The following is a 23,248-nucleotide window of genomic DNA, read 5'->3' as shown; positions in this document are numbered from 1 at the left end:
AATTGAAACAGTTCTAAGACAAGTGTTATATACAATTCCAATGATACTGATAATAATAAAACACATGTAACCCTCCAATCCTATAAACTTCTTTAGAAGTAGCACTTTTTAGACAATTAAAATTGTTAACATAAAACATATCAACCATATCTGTTCATTAATCAATACCAATGGCAATAAAACACAAATCTGTTGTCATCACGCATGTTACAAGAAACATTGCCTACAGAACCAATGTTGTGTATGTCTTTGAGTGTAACCATTTTACCAGTTTTTGCTGCCATCACCTCACAAAGATGCTTTTTGTTTGCACTCACTTGGACCATCTCAAGAGCCTGCTGTTTTTCTTTATCTGGAAGCCGCCGCTGAGTTGGGCAAAGACCAAAGGTAGCCTGGTTAACATCATGGTTGTGTTCATCATTCGTGGCCTGGATCTCAAAATGTTGTCCTCTCTTGTAGACTTTAGCTTTATTTGGATCTGGCAGTCTGACCTAAAAGTAGAGGTATCTGGACGACTGCCTGTTGATTTGCTTTGGTACTTCCGTCCACTCTTAACACAGCAGTACTGAAGCTCCTAGTACTTGATATCTTCATTAAAGATCCTGTTTGGCATCTGTTTCTTGGCTGCAACTATGGTATGTGCATCACGCCCCCATAACTGGACATTTTCCTATTCATAGGTTTTAACAACTTCTTGCCATGAAGAAAAACTGAGGAACTTGTCCCCAACTTTGAATGACATGGTCAGAGTTTAAAATGTGACTAATAATACAGGGGCCACACATGGCTTATATAAGGGTTCTGGGTCTAGAGAGGCTGCATGATGATTGGTTATTGGGGATAAGATAATGGATTAGTGTGAGTAGAAACAGACACCTACATGAAAGTGACACCTTTTTCTAAACCATTCAAACAATCATATTGAAATTTGATGTGTTATTGCCAATTGATAGATTTTAACGTTAGGTGAATAGGGATTTAATGACTATTATTTAACATTGAGTGAATAGGTGATTTTCTAAACCATTCTACCAATCTTATTGAAATTTGATGTGTTATTGCCAATTGAAAGATTTTAACATCAGATGAATAGGGATTAAATGACTATTATTTAGGCAGTGGTTTCTTACTATTTACTCCACAGAATTTTTACTGGCTAAATAGCAATATGGGGCCATATAGGCAATTTGACCGGTTAGCGGCTAAATAGCCCCTGGGACTATTTGACCGGTTAGCGGCTAAATAGCCCCTGGGACTATTTGACCGGTTAGCGGCTAAATAGCCCCTGGGACTATTTGAACGGTTAGCGGCTAAATAGCCCCTGGGACTATTTGACCGGTTACCGGCTAAGGAGTGAAGAATATGATGACATATTTTACTCATTCGTTTAGTATAGCTGTTTCATTTTGATATTGCATTTTGCTCAATCTTTTTGTTGTGGCGGTCTTGTTTGGCTCCTGTTCTCAACTCAATTACAATATGAACAAAAGGATTGGTCTGAGATTCTTCAATGTTAACAAAAGGCTCTTTCTGAGATTCTTGTTTCAAGGTTGGATTCACACTGATAAGAGAACAGATAGAGAAGGACTTCAGAGGGCAGAGGAAACAAAGAACAGGGCGGATGGTCGGGACTTCATAGGACCAGCGGAGACAGAGGTCTGGATGATGGGCATTCAAGGCTGGAAGATGTGAAGTCCGGAGAAACCCCCTCACAGCAGTCATGGACAAGCCCGCATCTCATTGTTAATCAGCGAATGAATATGCATTTTGTTATACTATAACTGGGCAAACGCAGGTTTGGACAATGTCTTTTCCATCCTCCGCTTGGGACATCAACACTCAGCGGGCTTATTCTTTGGGAGGGAGACCCGGAGCTCTGTATGAATCAATTTGAATGGAATAAATCATCTGTGGATAAACTTGCTCAACCCTGGTTTGTCTCCTCCGATGCTGAACACGCTCCATTGTTAGACGGGATAGGACAGAGTTAAGGAATTGGAGTAAGTAAGGTGATATATTTATAGTCTAACAGGAGCCACTGCCAAAGTTGTTGAAATAAGCAGAGGTTCTTGTTCAGAATGGTTTTAATTGTATTTAGGAATTTTAAAAAAGGCTAAGTTCTGAAACTATTACAATCACTTTATGTGAGTGATAGGAAAAACAATACTGCATTGACTGAATGAAAGCTGAAATACAAACAAACTTTCCAAGTTTGTGGTGATTGTGGTATAATTGGTAGCTTTGCTTGGTAATAATTTACTTGCAAATTTTCACAATTTGAAAATTTACTTTAGCATGCAGTCAACAGATTTACAAACATTGCAACTGTGTACATACAGTATGTAAAGATTCGGTACTATTTAGTGCTTGGCCAACATAGCGCTGTGGTGTTGGGTTTATTCTGTATTACTATTATACATATATCTGTAGTAATTCATTTCTTTGTTAAATCTTTCTTCCTATTGTGCTCGAGGTCATAAACAGCCGTCTGGTCCACTCTAACGTGGACTTCTTATCCAAGGATTGTTTATCCTACATCTCACCCAGTATCGGGCTCTGAGGGCTGTTGATCGGGGGGCAGCAAGGACTTGGGATATCTGCCACTTCCATAACACTCGTATAGTGTGCATATCTCGTGACGCACTTCGGGCTTCTTTATGTAATTGTTATATGATTGTTAGGTCAAATCAAGGTGTGATTGTTTTAATCCAAATGAGTGTTGGCTTTAGTTTCCTGTTCTGTTATTGTTAAAATACCTTGATTGTTATTATAGTTACAGATGTTGTTTTTGAACCTTGTAATTGTTTTGATTTATGGCCGTAAAGCCTTACGCGAATTACTGTTCGAGAGGATATTTTTGAAGACAAGGGGGAAGTCTTGTTGCTGTATCTTCCCTTAATGTCCTTATCCATGATGCAATTTATTTAATTAAATGTCAATCATTAAATAAGATGTCTGCCTGCAGGGATTGATAATTACATCGGAAGGGTAATCATTTATGAACCTATCATGTGGTTAAGACACATTTTGTTCCTTCTTAATATTTCATGAAGTAAGGTGACTTATAAAAATGTTGGGTGATTTTTCTATGCATGAGTTCCATTGTGTGCTGAGGACAAAGATGGGACAAGTTTGAGTGATATATTTTTTAAAAGGCTAGTCATCAACACAAATGCATTGTTTTTAGTCTTCTAAGATAAAATGAAATAAAATGTGGTTTGAAGGATGGTCCATGCAATTATGCTCTACTTTTACAAACTGCATTTTTTCATTGATAAAACATGAAAGGAAACCTCTACATAAGGATCTTGATGCGTTGTTGTGAAAAGTGGAAAACTATCATTGGAAAGTCAAATAAATGTGAGAAAGTAAAGCAGGAGCAAAGAAGAAACTGTCAATGTTTGCTTTAACTAAACAATGTTTAGCTATTCCAAAGAGCTGCATCAACTATCTTTTTTTATTATTTATATGCAGGTTTTCTCAAAAGAAAAGATGTTGTTGTGTCCTCCCGACATTGCTTTCTCAAGCCGCTCACATCTGCATACAGGATTTCAGCAAAACAAACGTCCAAGCACTTCAAGTAGTTTATAGTGTTGATGGAGAGGACAGGAGCCGTTGACATGAGCCACATGCAGACCAGTAGACCTCCAAGCAACCATGACATGTGCCTCCTTCCAATAGATAAGGAAAATGAGATCTGATAACGAGTTAGCCTTTGAATGTAACGCCAAAACTTTGTCAAGTAAACTTTTCCAAACATTGTAGCACCGTTTCTCACATTTTAGAAACAGTGCCTTTCAGGGAACACCATTAACTTGAGAATTTTCATGTTAGGATAAGTCGGGACTAAAGAGATGACTTGTACCAAACTAAGGTGAAGCAATGTTCAACACTGGACACAAACAAGAAAAATCCTGACCATTTTCAAAGATTTATTCATTTATACATACATTCATTAAAGTCGCAAAGGAAAAACTTTGAACACTCCATCATTCAAACATGCTGCTGTGTGATTCATCATTGGAAACAATTTGACAAGTCTCTACTGAGAAAAATTATATTGTAGAATTGTTGCTCTTCAACCACTTGGGAGATCTTTTTGTGTGTGCGGCTTTGTGGCATGCTTCGGTGTTAGCTGGAATTGTCAGTTTACCTTATTTTATGGGTTTACAGTAACAGCTGTATTGTGTGCTCGTTAATTCACTTATAAATAGGACAGAGTCAGTCAATGAGCCCTTCCATAAACAAATGTAGGAATACACAGATATTCACTCTTAAATATGGCTGTGATTGACAGTCAGTCAATGAGCCCTTCCATAAACAATTGTAGGAATACACACAGACACGTATACACACAGCAGCCTCAGTCAGGAGTTCATGTTGCTCAGTGCATAGGTCAGCCAATTTGCTACTACATTTGCAGCAAAAACAATGAAAGAACTACAACTAGTGTCACTGGGATTGTTTTTTTGTTAGTAAGAAGCAAAATAAAACCAGAGAAGCCAAGTAGTATTCAACGCAAACGTAATATATATTCTTTGGGCTGATTTGGGAAAAAATCCAAATGTTTTTCCTTCTCTACATTCGTTCCAATACATTCAAATTAAAACACAGTTAGCAAGATCTTTTTAACTGGCTTTTGAGCGAATTTCCATTAATACTAACTGCTGTACAGTGTAATAATGGGTTAATGAGTTCATTCACTGGGGAATCACACTTAATCATGCAATAAATCACGTCGTATCACCAAGACATGATGACAGCATACATTATATAATATTGATTGTTTCAAAGGCATCACGCTGAGTTCTACGATCCCTTGCGTGCAGACAGACACATTTGAATCTTAGTGTGAATTGAGCATTTTTTCCACATACTAATGTCATGTTTTTTCTGGTTTTCTCCCACATTCCGAAAATACGAATGCAAGGTGAATTCAACGCTTCAGTAGAATATGAAGGGTTACTCAAAAGTATCTTGCGGATTGGACCAAATATCTATGGTGGGAGTTCAGAAATATGTCCTCACAAAATAACCTTAGCGCCAGAGTAATGGGAGTGGATGAAATAATAGTGCACTTTTGTGATTATTAGGATGATAACCAATTTACACACAGCAAAACAGACTTGTTCAAACACACACTACCAGTATTTTCCAGTTGTTTTGATAGAGTTCAGATTGAACATAAGAAAACATTTATTTATAGTGTAATCCAAACGTGGCCGTTTGTGTCAAATCAACGGGTAGTTGTCAATGAAACTAATAGGTCACCCTCGAATGGATGGTAGTAATGTACAGTAATACCCCAACATGCAAGTGCCCTGACATACGATCAATTTGGGATACGAGTAAAATTTCGAGCAAATATTAATCTTGAGATACGAGACAATTTTTTCCGTATACGAGCAAACAGCCAGGTGTTGGCCAACCCTAGAGGCTGCTTTTGAGAACAACATGGGAACTGTCTTTCCTGTCGCAATTCCTTCGTGTAAGGTCCATACGAGAATTTAATTTAAATTTCTTGATATATATATTACGATTCACCGGTGCAAAAAGTTTCCGTCTCCCTTTATGTCCCTTTCTCTACCCTCCGCAAAATCTGTCTAATTTTAGTTCTATTAAACACATTTTAGTAATATTAAACCACTAGTTATGTGTTACTTTTTTAATAGATGGCCAATTAGAAGACATTTTTAAAAAATCCAATATTCTGTTTTTGGTGTTTTTTCGGAGGGTTGGAACAAACGTTCTTTCAGGTTACGTGAATATCGACATACGAGCTCAGTCCCGGAGCGAGTTAAGCTCGTATCTCAAGGTACCACTTTATACTACCACTCGTTGGCAAGTAGTCGTGCGTTATCCTATTGTGAGGACATTTTTGAGCATCATTTTCGGAATATTTGAAGGGAAGACAAAAGCAAACAACCCTTGATAGGTTGCAGGTGAGAGTCAGGATGGAGTTGGGTCAAATAGAGGCGACCCGGGAGAAGAGAGGTATTAAAAAGTAAAACAAAATTAGAATTAAATTTAGCGTAGGGTTTTATTATTGAGTGTCTATATCATGATCCAAGTTCCTTTAAATTTGTTCATGTTATGTTATGAGCACGTTGCCGTGCAAAGTTTCTTTCGCTCTCTTTTTCCCTCTGGCCCTCTCTATCCCCCTCCGCAAAAATCGGTCTAATTTTAGTACAATTAAACATCATTAACACTAGCTATTTGTTACTCTTTTAATAGATGGCGAATTAGAACAAATAAAAAATGTTTTTCCAATCCCATTTCCTGTTTGAAACGAATTAATGTGTTTTTAGTTCATTTCTAACGTTGGTTTGAGATATGCGTAAATCGACATACGAGCTCAGTTCCGGAACACATTAAGCTCGTATCTCAAGGTACTACTGTATTTTATTTCAACCATAAATACAGCCACTTGTCAAGTACATTTGTGTTTCCACATTAAAATTGAGGTTATCGTTTGCAAAACTATGATATTCGAGGTGACATGAAACTCACTTCTTGTAGTTTAAAAAAAGGAGCCTTCTCAGAGAAAAGAATTTGTGCACGTATCATCTAAAGAAAAAAAAGGATGGAATATTAAAAAAAATAAAAATGTAAAAACTCGGCAGCACTTTTTTTGCATCGATGAGAAACACTTCTTTGTCATATGAAAATCACTTGAGTAAACACAGCAGTGTTGACAAATTGGGCAAACTCCCCACCGTACGAGTGATCATAATTACGGTGTTATTGGTTTGCAGTCTTTGTGATCTGGCAACCCTGAGGTGCAGCGTGCCAAAAGAAAGTGAAGCTGTATCATCTCCTGATTTGATTTTGCAGCACTAACAACTGGCGTATGCAACACTCGCGCTGCACTGTCATGAATCCTGCTTTACAACTTTTGCTGTCGTGAAGTTGAACAGACGTAATTCGAATAGGTTGTAAGTTGACAAGTGTTTGTACTTAAATGGAACACTCATTTAGAATGCAAGTGGAGGGTTTCTATGTATATGATGAAAATAAGATTTCATTTTCAGAAACGACTACACGATTGTTTTTGTTAAAGTGAAATTTACTAGGGAATCAGGGCAGCAACTGGAGAATAAATTGGCAAAAATCAATGGTTTTTCCTCCAGTTTCTCTTATTCAAATTGTACAAACTCATAAGAATACACGCATAACTTGATAAATACACGCAACTTTGCACTCTGACAAATAAATTATAGGAAAAAGATTTATCACTCAAAAGACTCAGGGCTACTTTTTAACTTGGCATTCACAGGATCATACAGCGGCTAGTCGATGTTGATAGATCCAACTTTGCGGACCTTCACTGCTTTGGGATGCTGATGTTAGGTAGAGCCGCTTTGCATGAAGTGATTCCAGTCTTTTTCTATAGCAACCGATAAAGCCTCTTCTTTCTTCCATTGATGAGGTAGGCGGCATATAACTTCAACTTTCCCCCCCCCAAAATGTTTTAAAAATTATAAAGTCAGACGATTTAAGAATGACCAAAATGGGAAGGCTCCTGTAAACCCTGAAAGGAAGAGGCAAAATTAGTAAACACAAAGTGGACAGAGCAACAGTTTTCACTTAGTGCCATATTTTTTTGAAAGCAATTATGTATTTTGTATTGGATAATATGCTACAAATATATTTTGAGTTGACTACACACAATTTTCAATTGCTATTTACCTATTTTTGTGTACTGGATTTGTTTGAAACATTTCTCGGAGACATATTTGTCAAATAATCTTAAGTAAACAAAGAATGATTCAATAGGAAATGTCAAATAATCTTAAGTAAACAAAGAATGTTTCAATAGGAAATGTCAAATAATCTTAAGTAAACAAAGAATGTTTCAATAGGAAATGTCAAATAATCTTAAGTAAACAAATGTGTCATAGAGACCCTCAATCTGTGTAACAGCCATCTGTGTCACAGCCATGCATCTATGGCATAGAGAATTTGTATGTCCTTTGTCATAGAGAATGTATGTCACGAAATCTTGCCCCAATTAAACAGTTGATGCAGAGCAGAGTCGTCGGAGGTTGGGGAACGGAGACAGTCGAAGTTTGACCGGAGTCTTACGTAGTAACTCTATCTGTTCTCCCTCCATGCCTTCCTTCTGCAGAAGCGTCAAAATCTCACTCATCTGTCTAGGCATGTTTACTTGTGTCCGATCTTGTGAATCTTCATCGTGGACCGGACATTTTTAAAAGGCATACAAATTAAGAGAACTTCAGCTTATAACTTACAGATTTGGCGAATAAAGATTTAATCATAGCCACTCGCATGGCAGTCGCTCATGCTGACTGACTAGGGCTACGAACAGCGGAAATTGAACTTCCAAAAAAATTATATTTGTTGGGTTTATTCTGTAATACTATTATATATGTGTATTTCATCATTTCTGTGTTAAATCATTCTTCAAATTGTCCGATGAGAGCTCGGGGTCGTAACCAGTCACCTAGTCCTCTCACAAGGACTGTTTATCTGACAACTCACCCAGTCCCGGGCTACAAGGACTGTTGATCTGGGTTTGCAGCGAAGAGTCGTCAAGGACTCTTGCTACCAGCAGATGGATCTCAATCACTTCCACGAACACTCGCATAGTGTTCCTACATCGTGACGCACTTCGCGCTTCTTTATGTAATTGTTATGCCAAATGAAGGCGTGATTGTTTTAATTCAAATGAAGTTTGTTTTTAGTTTTCTCTTTCTATTATTGTTAAATACCTTCATTGTCATTATAATTGCAGATGTTGTTTTTGCTTACGCATGTTGGATTAATCCATAACCTTGTAATTGTTTAAATTCATGGCTTGAAGACGAGAGGACAAAAAGAAAAAAGAGAACAACTCCATCCTCTGGTGCCGTCCCAAGGACTTCGACCCAACCCACCACCATAGACACCACCAAGCCAGGTGTATCCCATGGTTGAAGGGGCAAACCCACACTTCCCAGTGAACGGAGATTGCGATCAAACCATTCTCGTCCACCGTCCATGGACCGAGTCTGAATGCACCGAAGAACAGCTGAGACAAAGTTTTCACCTGAATCGAGCATAGACAAGAAGAGGGTTCACCATGAACCTGGGACACAACGAAAGGGACAACAAAGGAAGAGTCCACCCCATGACTCACAAGACCTAACGTAACTGGTGGAAAGACTCTTGACGGAGTGCGAGACAAGCGAGGAGGAAACTGAAGAAAATGAGGGGGAGGATGAAGAAATCCCTTGCTCGCCAGCAGAGGTGTTGGACTTAACCGAAATCACGTCCACCCTCTGGGACAAAGACAAACACCAATAAGATTATTGTGACAGATAAATCAGTCATCAAAAACAAAGTGCCAGGATTGGTACCAGGAAGGGAATGGATCACTGTGAAAGGAGCAGGAGGACACATGGAACTATTGAAGAAGTCAAGTAAAATAAAAATAACTGATGAAAATGGACGAAACCACGAAGCAAAGTTCGGCATGAGTAAGAACTGTCCTGTGAACCTCCTGAGAAGAGACCTACTCTGTAAACTGGGAATCAGCCTTATTTCCACAGATGATGGCATGAAACCAGTATACAGAGAGGAGGAAATGGAGATCCAAGTAGGTCAAGAGGAACCTCATACGTTCTACTCACTAGACTTAGAAACACAAGGGCCCTCATCTGTAGTCCGACAGTTTAAAAAAACAAAGTAGAAGATCTAGATGGCCAAGCACAAACCCACTGGCCACTACACATTACCATGAATTTTGGGAAAGCCTGAACAGAATTTGTTAAACAATTCGAGTGACTAGGACCCCAACTAGTTAGATTGGAGTACCTGTACACCACGTCTGAGGGAGATGCGGTCACCTCAGTGAGCTTGCCACCTCAAGCTGAAAAACTGCTACAGTTTGGGACAACACCCCACGTGTCCATAAATAGAAAACCCCACAGGCCCTGGAAGGACCTAGGACGCATGGTGTGATTCTTGAAGACCAGAAGCGAGGAATCGTGGTCACATCAGACTCCTATAGTCAGCGTCCTGACAAACACCCCCTATGGAACAGCCACAAGACACAAGATGAAGTGTATAAACTGACAACACAAAAAAAATGTCATTCCTGCCACCAGCAAGACACCTGGCCATAACAGCCACATTGTCATTGCAACCCGATCTGACCATAAAGCGATGCAATTCCTTGAATCCAGCACACGCTGGTAGCTTGCGGTGACATACAGTGCCACCACAGGGGAAACCATGCTGGAGATTCTCGCATTCCTTTGAAGTGTGATGAATCCCAGGACGCCGACTCCTCTGTGTAGATGTGCTAATCTTGACATCGCTCATTAAGATGGTGCCATGACAGGTGGCGTTGTTGTTTTTCATAACCTGTGAGGAGTGGCTGATGATGATGTTTGTATTATAGACCAGGAGAGGAGTGGTACAGATTGATGTGATTGGTGAAAGTTATTTCAGTTACTACAGGGGGGAAATGTCAAAAAATATGTGTCATAGAGAACCGTCAATCCGTTTCACAGCCATTGGTGTCACAGCCATGCCTTTTTGTCATAGTCATGCATCTTTGTCATGGGGAATTTGTATGTCGTTTGTCATAGAGAATTTGTATATTACGAAACCTTGCCCTAGTTAAACAGTTGATGCAGAGTCGTCGGAGATTGGAGAACGGAGACAGTTGAAGTTTGACCGGAGTCTTACGCAGTAACTCTGTCTGTTCTTCCTATGTGCTCTCCTTCTGCAGGAGTGTCAAAAGCTCACTCATCTGTTTGGCGTGCTTACTTGTGTTCGACCTTGTGAATGTTCAACGTGGACCAGACAGTATTCGTTCAATTTAACATTTAAAATTGGCGACTTGAATGTAAAAATCACCCAAAAAAGCTCAACACCAATTATGTATAGTGATGCGTGAAAAGTTAAAAATAAATAAAATCTAGACTTCGACTTTGTTTTAACCTAACAGCAACATACATAATTTTCTGTATTTTCTAGAGTTCGAATGTGACAGCAGAGCAGTACTGCACAAAACCCGGCCGGATGAAAGTGTCAGTCAAAATATAATTGCAGTGATGAGACAACTTACTTGGTTATATGTGACTATTGAAAGATTGTTTTGTAGGCTGTTCGCTACTATGTCCACTGAGTTGTGTGAATGTCCATTCTGATCTGGCTGGTTTGGGATTCCATGCCAGGGCTCCTCTGAGACTTTATTGTTGCTTTCATGATGTAAGGTGGTGTTGCTGTTTGGCCATTTGCTTTTCTCTGGTGAGGCAAAAGGGTTGTAATCTCCCTCTACATTGCGGTGAGGTTGCGTGTTGAACTCGCCCTGGAAAGACGAAAGCTGCTGTGTAACGCCAAGAAGGCCACCAATCTCCACACTCAGGATCACCCAAATAATATCTGTCAAAACACAAGGAGAAATATCTGATTGAAATAACTGGTTGATTCTGCAAGATGGTGATCAAATAAATAGCTTCAAAATACCATTAAAGTAAAAGAGATGACTAGGACATGCGCATAATACATAAAGGCATACTAAACATGAGAAATTACTATGTTTATGTGTATACAGTTGTTAGTGTGCGTACCTCCAAAGTAAAGTCCTGCTGCTGTGCACATTCTCCACTGGCCCTGGTACATACCAGGAGAGACAGGGCTCTGCATTGGTACACTCACATCCATCATTTCCTGAGAGACTAGAGACCGTACCGCTACCATGTTTACGTGACCGAACTGATCTCCTCTGACATACTTCAGGCAAACCCCAGGTGGCCAAGATTCTTTACCTGTGAGACATGAATGTGGTAAAAGTTATAGGCATCATAAGTAAGAGTTAGCCAAAAATAGAATGGCAACAAGGTTCAAAACACCAAACCCCACAACATCCTGGTCCCCATTAAGTTGTCAGATGCACATTTCACAATCTACCTTTGCATGCAACTGGCTCGTAATACAAATGTTTATCGTACTATTAAAAAAAGACAGAGGCTGACAAATTACATATCAACGTTATCAATTAGTTTGTGAACATACAGCGTGTTACTCTAAATTGCCCTTAGGTACGAGTGTAATTGTGCATGGTTGTCCGTTTCATTGTGCCCTGCGATAGGCTGGCCACAGATTCAGGATGTCCCCCGCCTGTGGCCTGGAGACACCTGTTAATGGCAAAAGCATACTTCTAGAATATTTATTGAAATACAGTATTTGGGCTATTTCCTGAATAAGTGAAATAGAATTGTTACGCATGGCTCCTTCAACTTTAGATTATACTTGTGTAGTCTGTTAGGGCTATTAGTCTTACATTATCATATATTCTCTTGCAATGAAGAATACTTTGCTTTACTATTAAACTTAGTTTCATATTATTATTATTATATGGTTGCTTGGAACAAATTAAATGATTTGCTCCCGAGAACTTTAGGTAGACTAAACACCGAAATGCCTTGGACCTTGGGATATTTGGAGTGAACTAAACAAAGAAGCTGCTAGCTGTGTATACAGCAAGATGTGAAAAAGAAAAACCCAAATATTGACAAAAACTCTGATTATATTTCAGATGATATAATCACTACAACATAAACAATGGAAAAACAGCAACATATGCAATAAATACGGAGAGAAATCAAAAATATTTTGATTTCAGATGTCAAGCTGGGCATGAATAGTGATCTTCACACTGATTTTGGTGATAACTGATTGATATTCTTATGTAAGCTACATTAAGCTTTGAGTTTATGATGAATGCCTCAAAATTAAAAATAATTGTTCCGAATACAGTTTTGTCCTATTTACCCACCACTCAATACTAAATACTATATGCTATATGTGGTTAAAAAATGTTGTTGTTTGGATTCTACCTGTGTTTTGTAACCTCCAGGTTTTGGTGAAACGTGTGTCAGGTGGAACTGATTCGCCTTCGCCGATCGTTACATCTTTCAATAGGGACATGCATGGCGCATTGACATTAGGACTTTCAAAGTCATAGTAGGCGCCAATGGCAGCTTGTAAATTCCTGAAAAAGAAAGTTGGCAACCATGAAGGAGGCTGTACATAATTTATATGATACTAATATCACTTATCAGACCTAAAAGCAATTTAATAGCCATTTGAAGTCAATTGGCATGATCTCAAAGAAGCTTTTGAATGCTCAACTCTTTAAAGAGTGAAAAAAGTAATACATAATGTTAAATAAACGACAAAGTTGCAATATCTTGGTGATAACTGGAAAAATACAATATCTTAGCAACATCAAATTACGTATTAATTGTCACAGAAATTCCGAAAGGGCGGTCCGGTGAAGTGGGTGGTTAGCGTGTTGCCCTCACAGATCTGGGGTCCTGGGATCAAATCCAGGTCACATTCACCTGAATGGAGTTTGCATGTTCTCCCTAAGCCTGTGTGGGTTTCCTACGGGTGCCTTGGTTTTCTCCCACATACCAAAAACATGCATGGTTGGGTAATTGGACACTCTAAATTGCCCTGAGGTATGGGTGTGAGTGTGCAGTTTGTCCGTCTACTTGTGTCCTGCGATTGGCTGGCTACCGATGTCCCCTGTCTATGGCCCAGAGTCAGCAGGGATAGGTTCCAGAAACCCCCCCCCCCCCACACACACACACACCCCGCAAACCCTAAATAGAGATTTTAAATAGAATTTGGCCCAGCTCCTTCTTCACAACGGCGGACTGGTGCAGTCTGCATCAATGCAGACACTGCAAAGATGCACCTGTCGATCTCCCTTTCTACTTTTCACTCACTCGTGAACTCCTCCACCTGGGGAAGCACCTGATCCCTGATATGCCACTTTTTTTCCGACTGGGGACCAGGGGATCCGATTTGGAGATTTGGAGGTGGTGATTCGCAACCCGACCGCTTCACACTCGGTTGCGAATCGTTACAGAAACTGTTGGAGATCACAGATCGATTATTCACATGTGCAGATATTTTGAACAATCTTGGAATTTAAGGTTAGCTGGATATTCTAAATTAACTCATCGGCCGCCACTAACAACTCTAGACGACAAATCTATTTGGGCTAGGTTGAGTCAAATTCGAATGGACATCTGTTGACATCAAGTAAATATGATCAATCAGTGCCAGCCATCCCAGTTCAAATTTTTGATTAGATGTCTAATGTGGAGAATATTTGCAACCTGATTGTAGCAATCGTAGCTGTAAAGGGAAGCCCTATAGCAGAGGTTTGCAAACCAGTCCTCGAGGGCCGCTGTGGGAGCAGGTTATTGTTCCAACGGATTCAACACAAACAATTTAACCAACAAGGTTTCTGCTGAACCAAGAAGTACCTGACTAAAATCCACTGATTGCACTTCTAAGATACCAGATTGGTGGAAAGATTTCCTCTTAAAGCAGGGGAGGCCAAGTCCCATCCTTGAGAGCCCCATATCCGGTCTGTTTTCCATACTTCCCTCCACCAACTCACCTGAATCAAATATTCTGGATCTATATCAAGCTTCTGGACAGCTTACTGATGACTTGATGATTTGATTCAGGTGAGGTAGACGGAGATATGGAAAACATTCTGGATAGGGGCTCTCAAGGACCAGACTTGCCTACCCCGATTTTATAGGTTGGAACAAAAACCTGCACTCACTGTGTCCCTTTCTGGAATAGTTTGTCCACCCCTGTTTCAACCGAACCAGCAGAGATGAAATTTCTGAAGAAAACAAGAAGAACCTGACTGCAATCCACTGATTGCACTTGTAGAACACCTGTGAAAAGGTGTCCTCTTTCCACCCACCCCTGCCCTATCTTAATGTCAAAAGTAATGAGATTTGTTTTTGTAATACTGCCATTGTGGAGACCCGTAATACAGTTTTGAGTGGGTAAAACCACTCCAAATTTCTGCTCTGGTGGTTGTTTCACGCAATGCACTCACCATGGATAATCCAGATGTTATTTTTTTAACAAACTGGTTGCAAGGAACTCGTACTCGATGTCACGTGATTTCAAAGATCGACATTGGCATGATTGAGCACAAGTATATCAGGATTTCTGTCTCTATCCATCGTAAACCTTAACTCAGAGTATTACTTTACGTTCTCTGTAGGTAGATAATGATGATTTCATCACATTAAAATGGCATTTCGACTGATTTGCGACATGAATTTTTTTTGACTTCCCACTGATGTAATATATTATTCGCAACAGACTTTTTGACGTAGACAATTTATGCGGGTTTTTTTTACATTATCGACGCCTTTGGGGGGGGAAACAAATTTGAAATTTCACATTTCTGGAAAAGTACAGTCTTACTTTTTCGATTTCGAGTTAAGTTGCTTTGGTGTCTGATTAAATAACAGCGTTAAACACATGGAAAGAATTTAGAGAACTACACTAGCATAGAATTCATATTTGTCAGACGTGTTACGTATTATTAAATCGCCACAGTAAGAATAACTGCGTAAAATTCTCAACCATAGTTAGCGTCTGATATTGCTTTTCGCCGCATTGATTATCAAAAGAATATTAAAGTTGCTTTGGAATTAACATACAAACTAAGCAAACAACAATAATTGTTTTCCATGGTATTTGTAAGCATATTTAATTATTTTTGTGGTATATCCACGACAGTACTTTAACTAGCAAGCTAACATCGAGCCAGCTAAACAGGCCAGCCAAGTCCTCGGGCTCACCAGTTGGTCATGTCCAAAAAAAAGGCACATCCGGTGGGGTTTAGCTGAAAGCCAAGGAGCCTCTGGAACTCCGATATGAGGATGTCTTTGTCTGTAGTGCCCATGCAACTAAATTTCTGCGTGAGCTCCTGATCCACGTCCATACCTTCCATCGTAAGTTTACTTCTCAAATATGAACCGCGGAAAAGTCAATAAAGAAAGAAACTCCAAATGCGAATCAAGGCCTCGGCTTGTCATAACAAACTAGGACCAGCACCCAAGCAGTGCGCATGTCACAATGACACTTCTCACCTCGGACACAGCCGATGTCAATGAACAATAATACGGCGAACAACATACGCACGGGAACACGACCTTTCTACAAACACTTTAACGCTCCTTCAATCGTTGTAATCTCATGTAATTTTTTGAACCACTTTTTTTCCCCTCACAAGGGTCGCATGGGGTGCTGGACCCTACCCCAGCTGACTTTGGGCCAGAGGCTGGACACACACCCTTAATTGGTGGCCAGCCAATCAACCATTCACGCTCACACTCATACCTATGGGCAATTTAGAGTGTCCAATCAGCCTACCATGAAATGTGGGTGGAAACCAGAGTGCCCAGAGAAAACCCACGCAGGCCCAGAGACAACAGGCAAGAAATGTTTAGAAATGTGTGCAATATTTTAGAATTCGGTGCAATATTTTAGAATCTGCAATATTTTAGAATCTGTGCAATATTTTTTAATTCTGTGCAATATTTTAGAATCTGTGCAATATTTTAAAATTCTGTGCAATATTTTAGAATTCACCTAGCCGGGATGTGACTTTTTATACTTTTATACTACTATCTATGTTTTTTTTTTTTTTTACTGGGAAAACATACTTTGAAAAGCTTGAGGTAGCACCACCAATTTTGTTCTACTTAGCTGTGAGTATAAATGTGTTTTGAATTTTGAATTGAATTAAAATGTGACATTATTGTGTAGTTTATTGTATGGAGTTCTTACTTTTGAGACAGACGCACCGGATAACGGCGGGGAGAGAGACTTGACACGAGAGGGGGACAGAGAGGAAGAAGGGGAGAGAGAGGGAGGAGGGGAGAGGGGGAGAGGGGGAGAGAGAGGGAGGAGGGGAGAGGGGGAGAAGGGGAGAGGAGAGGGGAGAGGGGGAGAGGAGGGGAGAGGGTAGAGGAGAGGGGAGAGGAGAGGAGAGAGGAGAGGAGAGGGGAGAGGGAGGGAGGGAGGAGGGTAGAGGGGGAGGGAGAGGGAGTAGGAGAGAGGGAGAGATAGCCAGCCTAGCATCGTCATGGCTCTTAAAATGCCACCAGCGAACGATGTATTCCGGTTAGAACGATTTCCAACCTGGTAAATGATCATCTAAATCGAAACACCAAGCCGTTACGACTAAACCAGAAATGGCCGGAATTATCAAAAAGCAAATTCTAAAGCATTTGTCAAGGTAGGTGACATAAATGTTAGCAAGATAGCTCTGCTGTCTATATTCTGACTTGTCACCATTAAATGGTTTGTGTCGGTACTTGCAGAATGCCGCAGTCGTGTGTGTTTTTGTACTGTGAAGTGTTATAAAATAACGATTCCCTGGTTATGAGACGATAGACGTTAGGAGTCAAGGGGCTAATCAAGAACTACCTTTATTTTTGATTTGATCATCCCTTTTAGTTAAAAAGTATTACGATGCATACCTTGGATGCACATGTTTTAAACTCACATCCATGCCTAGGGGTTATTTAGGCGTGTCCAATCAGTCTACCATGTATGTGACCACTCACCACTTGGCCGCCGTGACAGTCTATATTTGATCTTCATAATAGCTTGTTCGCTGCCAGTCTCTCCCAGTCTAAATTGTTTGGACAATTAAAGCGTTGTCAATGTCAGTGAAATGTGAGTTTTCATTACCAGTTTTTCCAGTTCAAATGAATTGGATGCCTATCGTTGTTATTGGGAGGCAATGAGTTAATTCAGAGGAATCTAACTTTAAAACATACATTATGAATTTGATGTATTTAAAACAAATTTAGCTCTGAGGAAAACAATAAAGCAGTGTTTTGAAAGACACCATTATTGTTGAATGATAATGTGGCTGTTTTAATTTTATTAGGTTGCTATGCATTTTGAACAAAGTTTAGATTTGATCATTTCAAAACGTATCTTTTGTGTAACTGTTTAAGGAAAAATTTCATGTGTTCTAATTACAAGACAACAGTTTATTACAAGGACTCCTTTGTTTTCTGGCTGGGTAAATCAGTTTTTTTTTGGTCCCAATTTAAAGCATGCTAATATTACCAAGTTTCTTAAAGTACCAGCACAATTAACAGTCTGAACCAATACTGGTCTCAAATTTCTTTAGATATTTTTAATTTGTAAGTTCGAAGTAAAAGTACATTTGCATCAGATTGAAACAAACTCAAATAGGCCTCAGATTTGTTTAGAAGTGATCTTGGTGTTGAATGCTGAATGAGAGCAAGAGTCTTAGTGACTGGTCCGTCAGATCTTTTGGATTGGATTGGATAACTTTATTCATCCCGTATTCGGGAAATTTCATTGTGGCAGTAGCAAGAGGGTGATTTGACAGAACTGCAAAGGAAAAGCACAAAGTACAAAGCAAATCAAAGTAAATGGAATCATCAAATCATTGAGACATGAAAGCAGCAAAAAACACAAAACGAGCAAGAGTGGACGGAGCTACCGCGGCCGCCGGCTGCCGCTTAAACAGCGACATTTTGGTTGCGGTAGCTAAAACGAATACAGACTCAAAAAGACGTTGTAAAGTTGGACAAAAAACTGGAACCACACACAGGAAGTCTTCCACGAGATGGGGAACTTCTGCAGACTGTGACCGAGGTAGAGAATATGCAGAGCCGCTCTTCCATGCTTATCCGCACAGATCCTCAGTAGTCTGAGGCTGAAGAAAACAGCAGCAGGCCAGAACTCCTCGACTCCTTTGCTGGTAAGCACCGACAGCTCTTCCATCCTATCCCACGATGGAATGGTTGGTCAGAAGCGTTGCCTCTTCTCCCGACACTTTTTTCCAGCTCCGAAACTCCGGCGGCACCAAGGTGTTGCTCCTTCTGTTGCGTATTGTAACAGCTTGTTCCATGTGTGTGACAGCACAGGCATGGCTGACTGGTTCCAAAAAAAGAAGTAGCCAAAAGAAGCCAGGCTAACGAAACAAGGAACATTGTAAAAACATTAAAGTAAAAAGTTTTCCAGTTCGTACTTAAACGAGCACTATCCAAGAATTGCAATATACTTATTCGTACTGGCCCTAATATTTCAATAAACATTTTGCATAGATTGTAGTTTATGCACGCAGTATGTTCAGATGATCATTGCTCATGTTTGTGTAGTTTGTTCGCTTCTGTCGTTTCTGATTGATATGTAACATTTGTGTGTCAACACAGTTTGATTCTTTAGTCCAGCTCCATTGTCCTTATTGCTCCTTACACTATGTAAGATTGGTGGCCAAAAATTGTACTGCAACCAGGATTAAAATGTTGACTACAATTAAGTACACGTTCTTGCCATAAAAGTAACTGTAGTTGACTCCAATTATGTACACGTTTTTGTAATAATGTGATACCTTGTGTTGGGGCTACCAGCCAACACTTAAATAAACTCGAACACAGGAACACACACTGAGGCAGATGGAATGAAAGTTAAAGGCCGCGTCTGCAGAGGCGGGGGAGTGGACCATTCTGAGGCCCGAGAGTGTGACTACTCTCCAAGCTCCTCGAAGCTATCTCCCGCCGAAAAGCTGCTTTAACGGTGGTTTTATTAGAGATAAGACAAGTCATAAAAATGGGAGGCGTTAATACAAATGAAGGAGGTGGAGTGCAAAAGGTGTAGTGCACATTTTAACCAATAGGTGTAAGATAAATTCTATTCTAGTAACTTTTAATACATCATAGTGAAAAGGGTGCAAGACTAAATATAAGAATACAAATATATTTCACACCTTGACATACAAGTGTCCCAACATATAAGAAATTTTAGATACAAGGGAAATTCCGGCCCGGCAAATTATGGCCTTGAGATACGAGCATACCAGATGATTCCGGATGCGGCTGTCCATGTGGCCGAGCATGCGAGAAGCTGCTTTTGCGAACAGCATCGCTGTCTTTCTCGCCGCCTTTCCCTTGCGTAAAGATATACCGGATTTTCTCGCATATAAGCAGTATCTGCAACCAAAAAAAATTATGACTGAATCAAGGGTACAGCTTATATGTGCACAAATTAGACTTGGCATGCACGAAAATGCAAGGTGACATAGGTGCAACACCATACCACAAGACAGAGCGGACAATACGGTCATTTATTTCAAAATAGAAAAAAGATGAACATAAAACACTAAAATAAATGTATTTTGATGTCTATGAATGAAATTCAAGAAAAAAATGTGAAAAAAATCACTTGTGCCTGCCATTGCTCGCTCAGGGTGCCGCCATCTTACCTTTCACTGGTAGTTAAACGTGCTCTGACTCGCCAGATGCGAGTAGCCTTGATACATGTGTTCGTGTTTACCATGTCAGCACATCCCAGTTGTTGTTAAGGCTGGTCGTTCATTATAATATCAGCTTTGATACCTGAGTAATGTGTATCTCGTGCTATTATTCCATCCAGGAAATCGGACACACATCCTGGTTGTACTATTCACGTGACTTCCTTTTTGAATTCGTCCACGTGCAGGCAACAACCGTTTGGAATGTGCAATCCAGCAAAGGATCCTTTTGATTCATACAGAAATACCACGTTCCATAATTATCCTAAGATTTTCCCCTTTAAAGTAACACATTTGTACTCCCTATTAAAACCATGAATATGGAGGTGAAAATTGTGAACTGCGGCGTCTTATACGAGAGAAATCGTAAAATTCAACGATTTTAAGGCAATTCTAAGAGTACGGATTATACTGAGGCGGTCAACATGCGAGAAAATACGGGATACGAGGACCGGGGCACACAGGTTGCATTTTTTTTACAGGAGATAGCGTGACCGAGTTGATAATCTGCAAAAAAGACAACAGAATCTGCAAAGCGAGCATCGGAAAAAGACAACAGTGAAACCCTTCAAAGTGAGTCGTGACTGGTTCGATCATTTTAAAAAATGAATTGGCACACACTCGGTTCTGAGGTATGGAGAAGCTAGGAAGTTCTGACTCGAAAACCGTGGTGGATTACATTAAACATTAAATTTAGTGTAACGTAAAATTAAAACTTATTTTAAGTGTGTTTAGCATTCTAAGTTCTTTTAAATTAAATTTAAAGTTTATGTTACGAGCATGTTGTCGCCAAGTCTCTCCTGTCCTTTTCTCTCTCTCTCCTCTGCGCACACTGCGCTACCCTGTGTACTGAATTATGTCACGTTTTAGTATTGGAGAACATAATGTAGATAGGTTTGTTACTTTGTGAATAGGTGGTGAATTAGAACAGATAAAAACATGCTTCTCCATTATAATATCCAGTTTTTTTTCAGAGGGTGGGAACGGATTGATTTTTATTTAGTTATTTTCTATGAGAACAATTGGTCTGAGATATGAGTACGGTATTTTCACACCTGTAAAACGCACCGTTTGATGGGGTGCAGTCTCATTTGCGGGTATATCTTGTTTTTTGTCAATACATTGGGCGCTTCAGAAAAGGCGCGATCATGACACTAAGATAGCGTATGTTATGCCATCCGCTAGCATATGTTATGCTATCCGCTAGCGTATGTTATGCCATCCGCTAGCATATGTTATGCTAGCTGCTAGCATAACTTAGGCTAGCCGCTAGCATGTTTTTTTAAAGACAGCTTGAGCAAAACTAAGTTTGATAATGCTTTATTGAGGAAAAATCATATTAAGAGTTCGGCGTTCAACATGATAGGCTCCACTGTCAGTCAGAGTTGTGTATTCTGGGAACTTGATTTGAGCTTTGGTGAAAGCTCGAACAACAGTGCTGTCCGACACTTGACCCCAGTCATCCACAATCCATTGTAACTTGCGACATGCATCACCCTCAAGCCTTTGATTCTCTTCACTGTTATATCGGCGTCGACAATTCATTCCAAATCGTCACGTAACTAGTGCGACATTGCCTGCCAGATCTACTAAGTTGGCCATCCGTTAGCAAAGCCGTTAAATTGTGCTTGATCCATGGCTTCAGTCCATTTTCCAAGCATTCACACCCGCACTGTTTTGCCATTCACATCAGGTATTTCCTCTGGACACCTTTAATATGCTGTTTCTTTGACTATTGAGATTGTTTTTGAAAGTTAGAAGTGCTGCAAGCGAAGTCAAATGCATGGAATGTGCGGGGAGGCCATTTTTAGGGTGAACGCCCGCAGGGTTGATCGCAATAAATAGTGTGCCAGGAAGAAATAAAACCAGTCACACAAGTGGTCAGGGCCATACAAATATTGAATTTAGTGCACAGGCAAGGCCCGATTGGGTACATTGACTATCTAAAAGTAAATTTTAGACTTTTAGGTGCGCCCTATAGGTGTGAAAATATGGTACCTTGACATACTAGCTTAGTCCTGGAAGGACCTATATCTCAAGGTATAACTGTATAAGTTAGCATACTTTCAGTACAAGAGCACAACGTCGATGCCTATGCATGTCTTATTTCTACAACTTTAGTGTAGGAAGCAAACTGCATAAAAACAAAGTAATTGGTTGATTGGTAGAGGGCAAGAAACCTGTTGTAAACACAAAACAATAATTAAAATGGGCAAATCTCTGTTTAACTATTGAGAACTGTGTTAGAAGTATTTCTAAAATCAAATTTCTTTAATGTTTATCGTAATACAAAAGTGGACGGCCGAGTAGATAGCGTGCTGGCCTCACTTTTCAGGAGTCGAGGATTCGATCCCAGGTGGATCCTCGGTGTGGAGTTTCCATGTGCTTGCGCGGATTTTCTCTTATGAGTGTAAGCATGAATGATTGTCCATCTCTTTGTGCCCTGCGATTGGCTGGCCACAAATTCAAGGTATCTCCAGCGAGGTGCCTGAAGTCAGCTGGGATAGACTCTAGCACCCCCACGACCATTTTAAGTGGTTCAGAAAATGAATGAAAGAAATATGGCATTTAATGAATAAATGATTGAAATTCAAATCATATATTGCTCCTTTAGCTTAATTTCATGTGTACCATTCTTTTCATTATTTACATTTAACGGAAGATGCATTTGCAGGGGCAGTGTCAGAAGAACTGTAAATTGCTTTTATAATCATCGTTTTGCTCCCATTTCCGATGTAGTTTGGTCTAAAAACGGTGAATCTTTGCTTTGGATTTTGTACTTAGGTTTACCAAGAATCTGTCCCCAGACAAGATCAACCTTAGTACCTTAAAGGGCGAGGGGCAGCTGACCAACCTTGAGCTGGATGAAGATGTACTCCAGAACATGCTTGACCTGCCTACCTGGCTCGCAGTCACTCGTGTCTATTGCAACAAAGCCGCCATCAGGGTGAGTCACTTTGAAAACAGAATGCAAAACTGTATTTTGACACAATGATCATATCACATCTGTTGTACTGCCTAACAAGCTGGTCATCTGCCTGCAAGACAACACTAAAACAAATTTAAAACGTTTATAAGCAAGCTCTGAAAGTACTGGACAGA

General features: G+C 39.9%; 2 protein-coding genes across 6 annotated transcripts in view; one reads left to right on the top strand and one right to left on the bottom strand.

The window, feature by feature from the left end:
• Positions 1–3,917: 3,917 nt before the first annotated feature.
• Positions 3,918–16,049, bottom strand: LOC144197907 (protein ILRUN-like). The gene is made up of 5 exons (XM_077718628.1): positions 15,645–16,049; positions 12,852–13,006; positions 11,583–11,780; positions 11,078–11,394; positions 3,918–7,531 (listed from the first exon to the last, which is right to left on the bottom strand). The coding sequence occupies exons 1-5, from the start codon at positions 15,794–15,796 to the stop codon at positions 7,496–7,498; spliced, it is 858 nt and encodes a 285-aa protein (XP_077574754.1). The 5' UTR covers positions 15,797–16,049; the 3' UTR covers positions 3,918–7,495.
• Positions 16,050–16,876: 827 nt separating this feature from the next.
• Positions 16,877–23,248, top strand: part of bltp3a (bridge-like lipid transfer protein family member 3A) — a 33,169-nt gene continuing 26,797 nt past the window's right edge. For 3 of the 5 annotated variants that reach the window (XM_077740619.1, XM_077740537.1, XM_077740366.1), the window contains exons 1-2: positions 16,878–17,086; positions 22,931–23,093. In XM_077740619.1, the coding sequence (XP_077596745.1) occupies positions 17,043–17,086; positions 22,931–23,093 (207 nt within the window). In that variant the 5' untranslated portion in view covers positions 16,878–17,042. Of the gene's footprint in view, positions 17,087–20,628; positions 20,720–22,930; positions 23,094–23,248 lie in introns of all 5 variants that reach the window. The other 2 variants (XM_077740455.1, XM_077740706.1) reach the window with 2 other exon arrangements.

The sequence above is a fragment of the Stigmatopora nigra genome, chromosome 1 (assembly GCF_051989575.1).
Source record: "Stigmatopora nigra isolate UIUO_SnigA chromosome 1, RoL_Snig_1.1, whole genome shotgun sequence".
In the NCBI taxonomy this organism is placed as follows: domain Eukaryota; kingdom Metazoa; phylum Chordata; class Actinopteri; order Syngnathiformes; family Syngnathidae; genus Stigmatopora; species Stigmatopora nigra.
This window is presented reverse-complemented; position numbering and strand designations above follow the sequence as displayed.

Bases quoted from the DNA above. Each gene is read 5' to 3' on its own strand.
- LOC144197907 (XM_077718628.1), bottom strand. From the start codon at position 15,796: ATGGAAGGTATGGACGTGGATCAGGAGCTCACGCAGAAATTTAGTTGC. The intron at 13,007-15,644 runs GTGAGCCCGAGG...TTTCTTTTTCAG, and splicing joins TTTTTGGACATGACCAACTG to GAATTTACAAGCTGCCATTG. The intron at 11,781-12,851 runs GTAGAATCCAAA...CATGTCTCACAG, and splicing joins CTGGAGGTTACAAAACACAG to GTAAAGAATCTTGGCCACCT.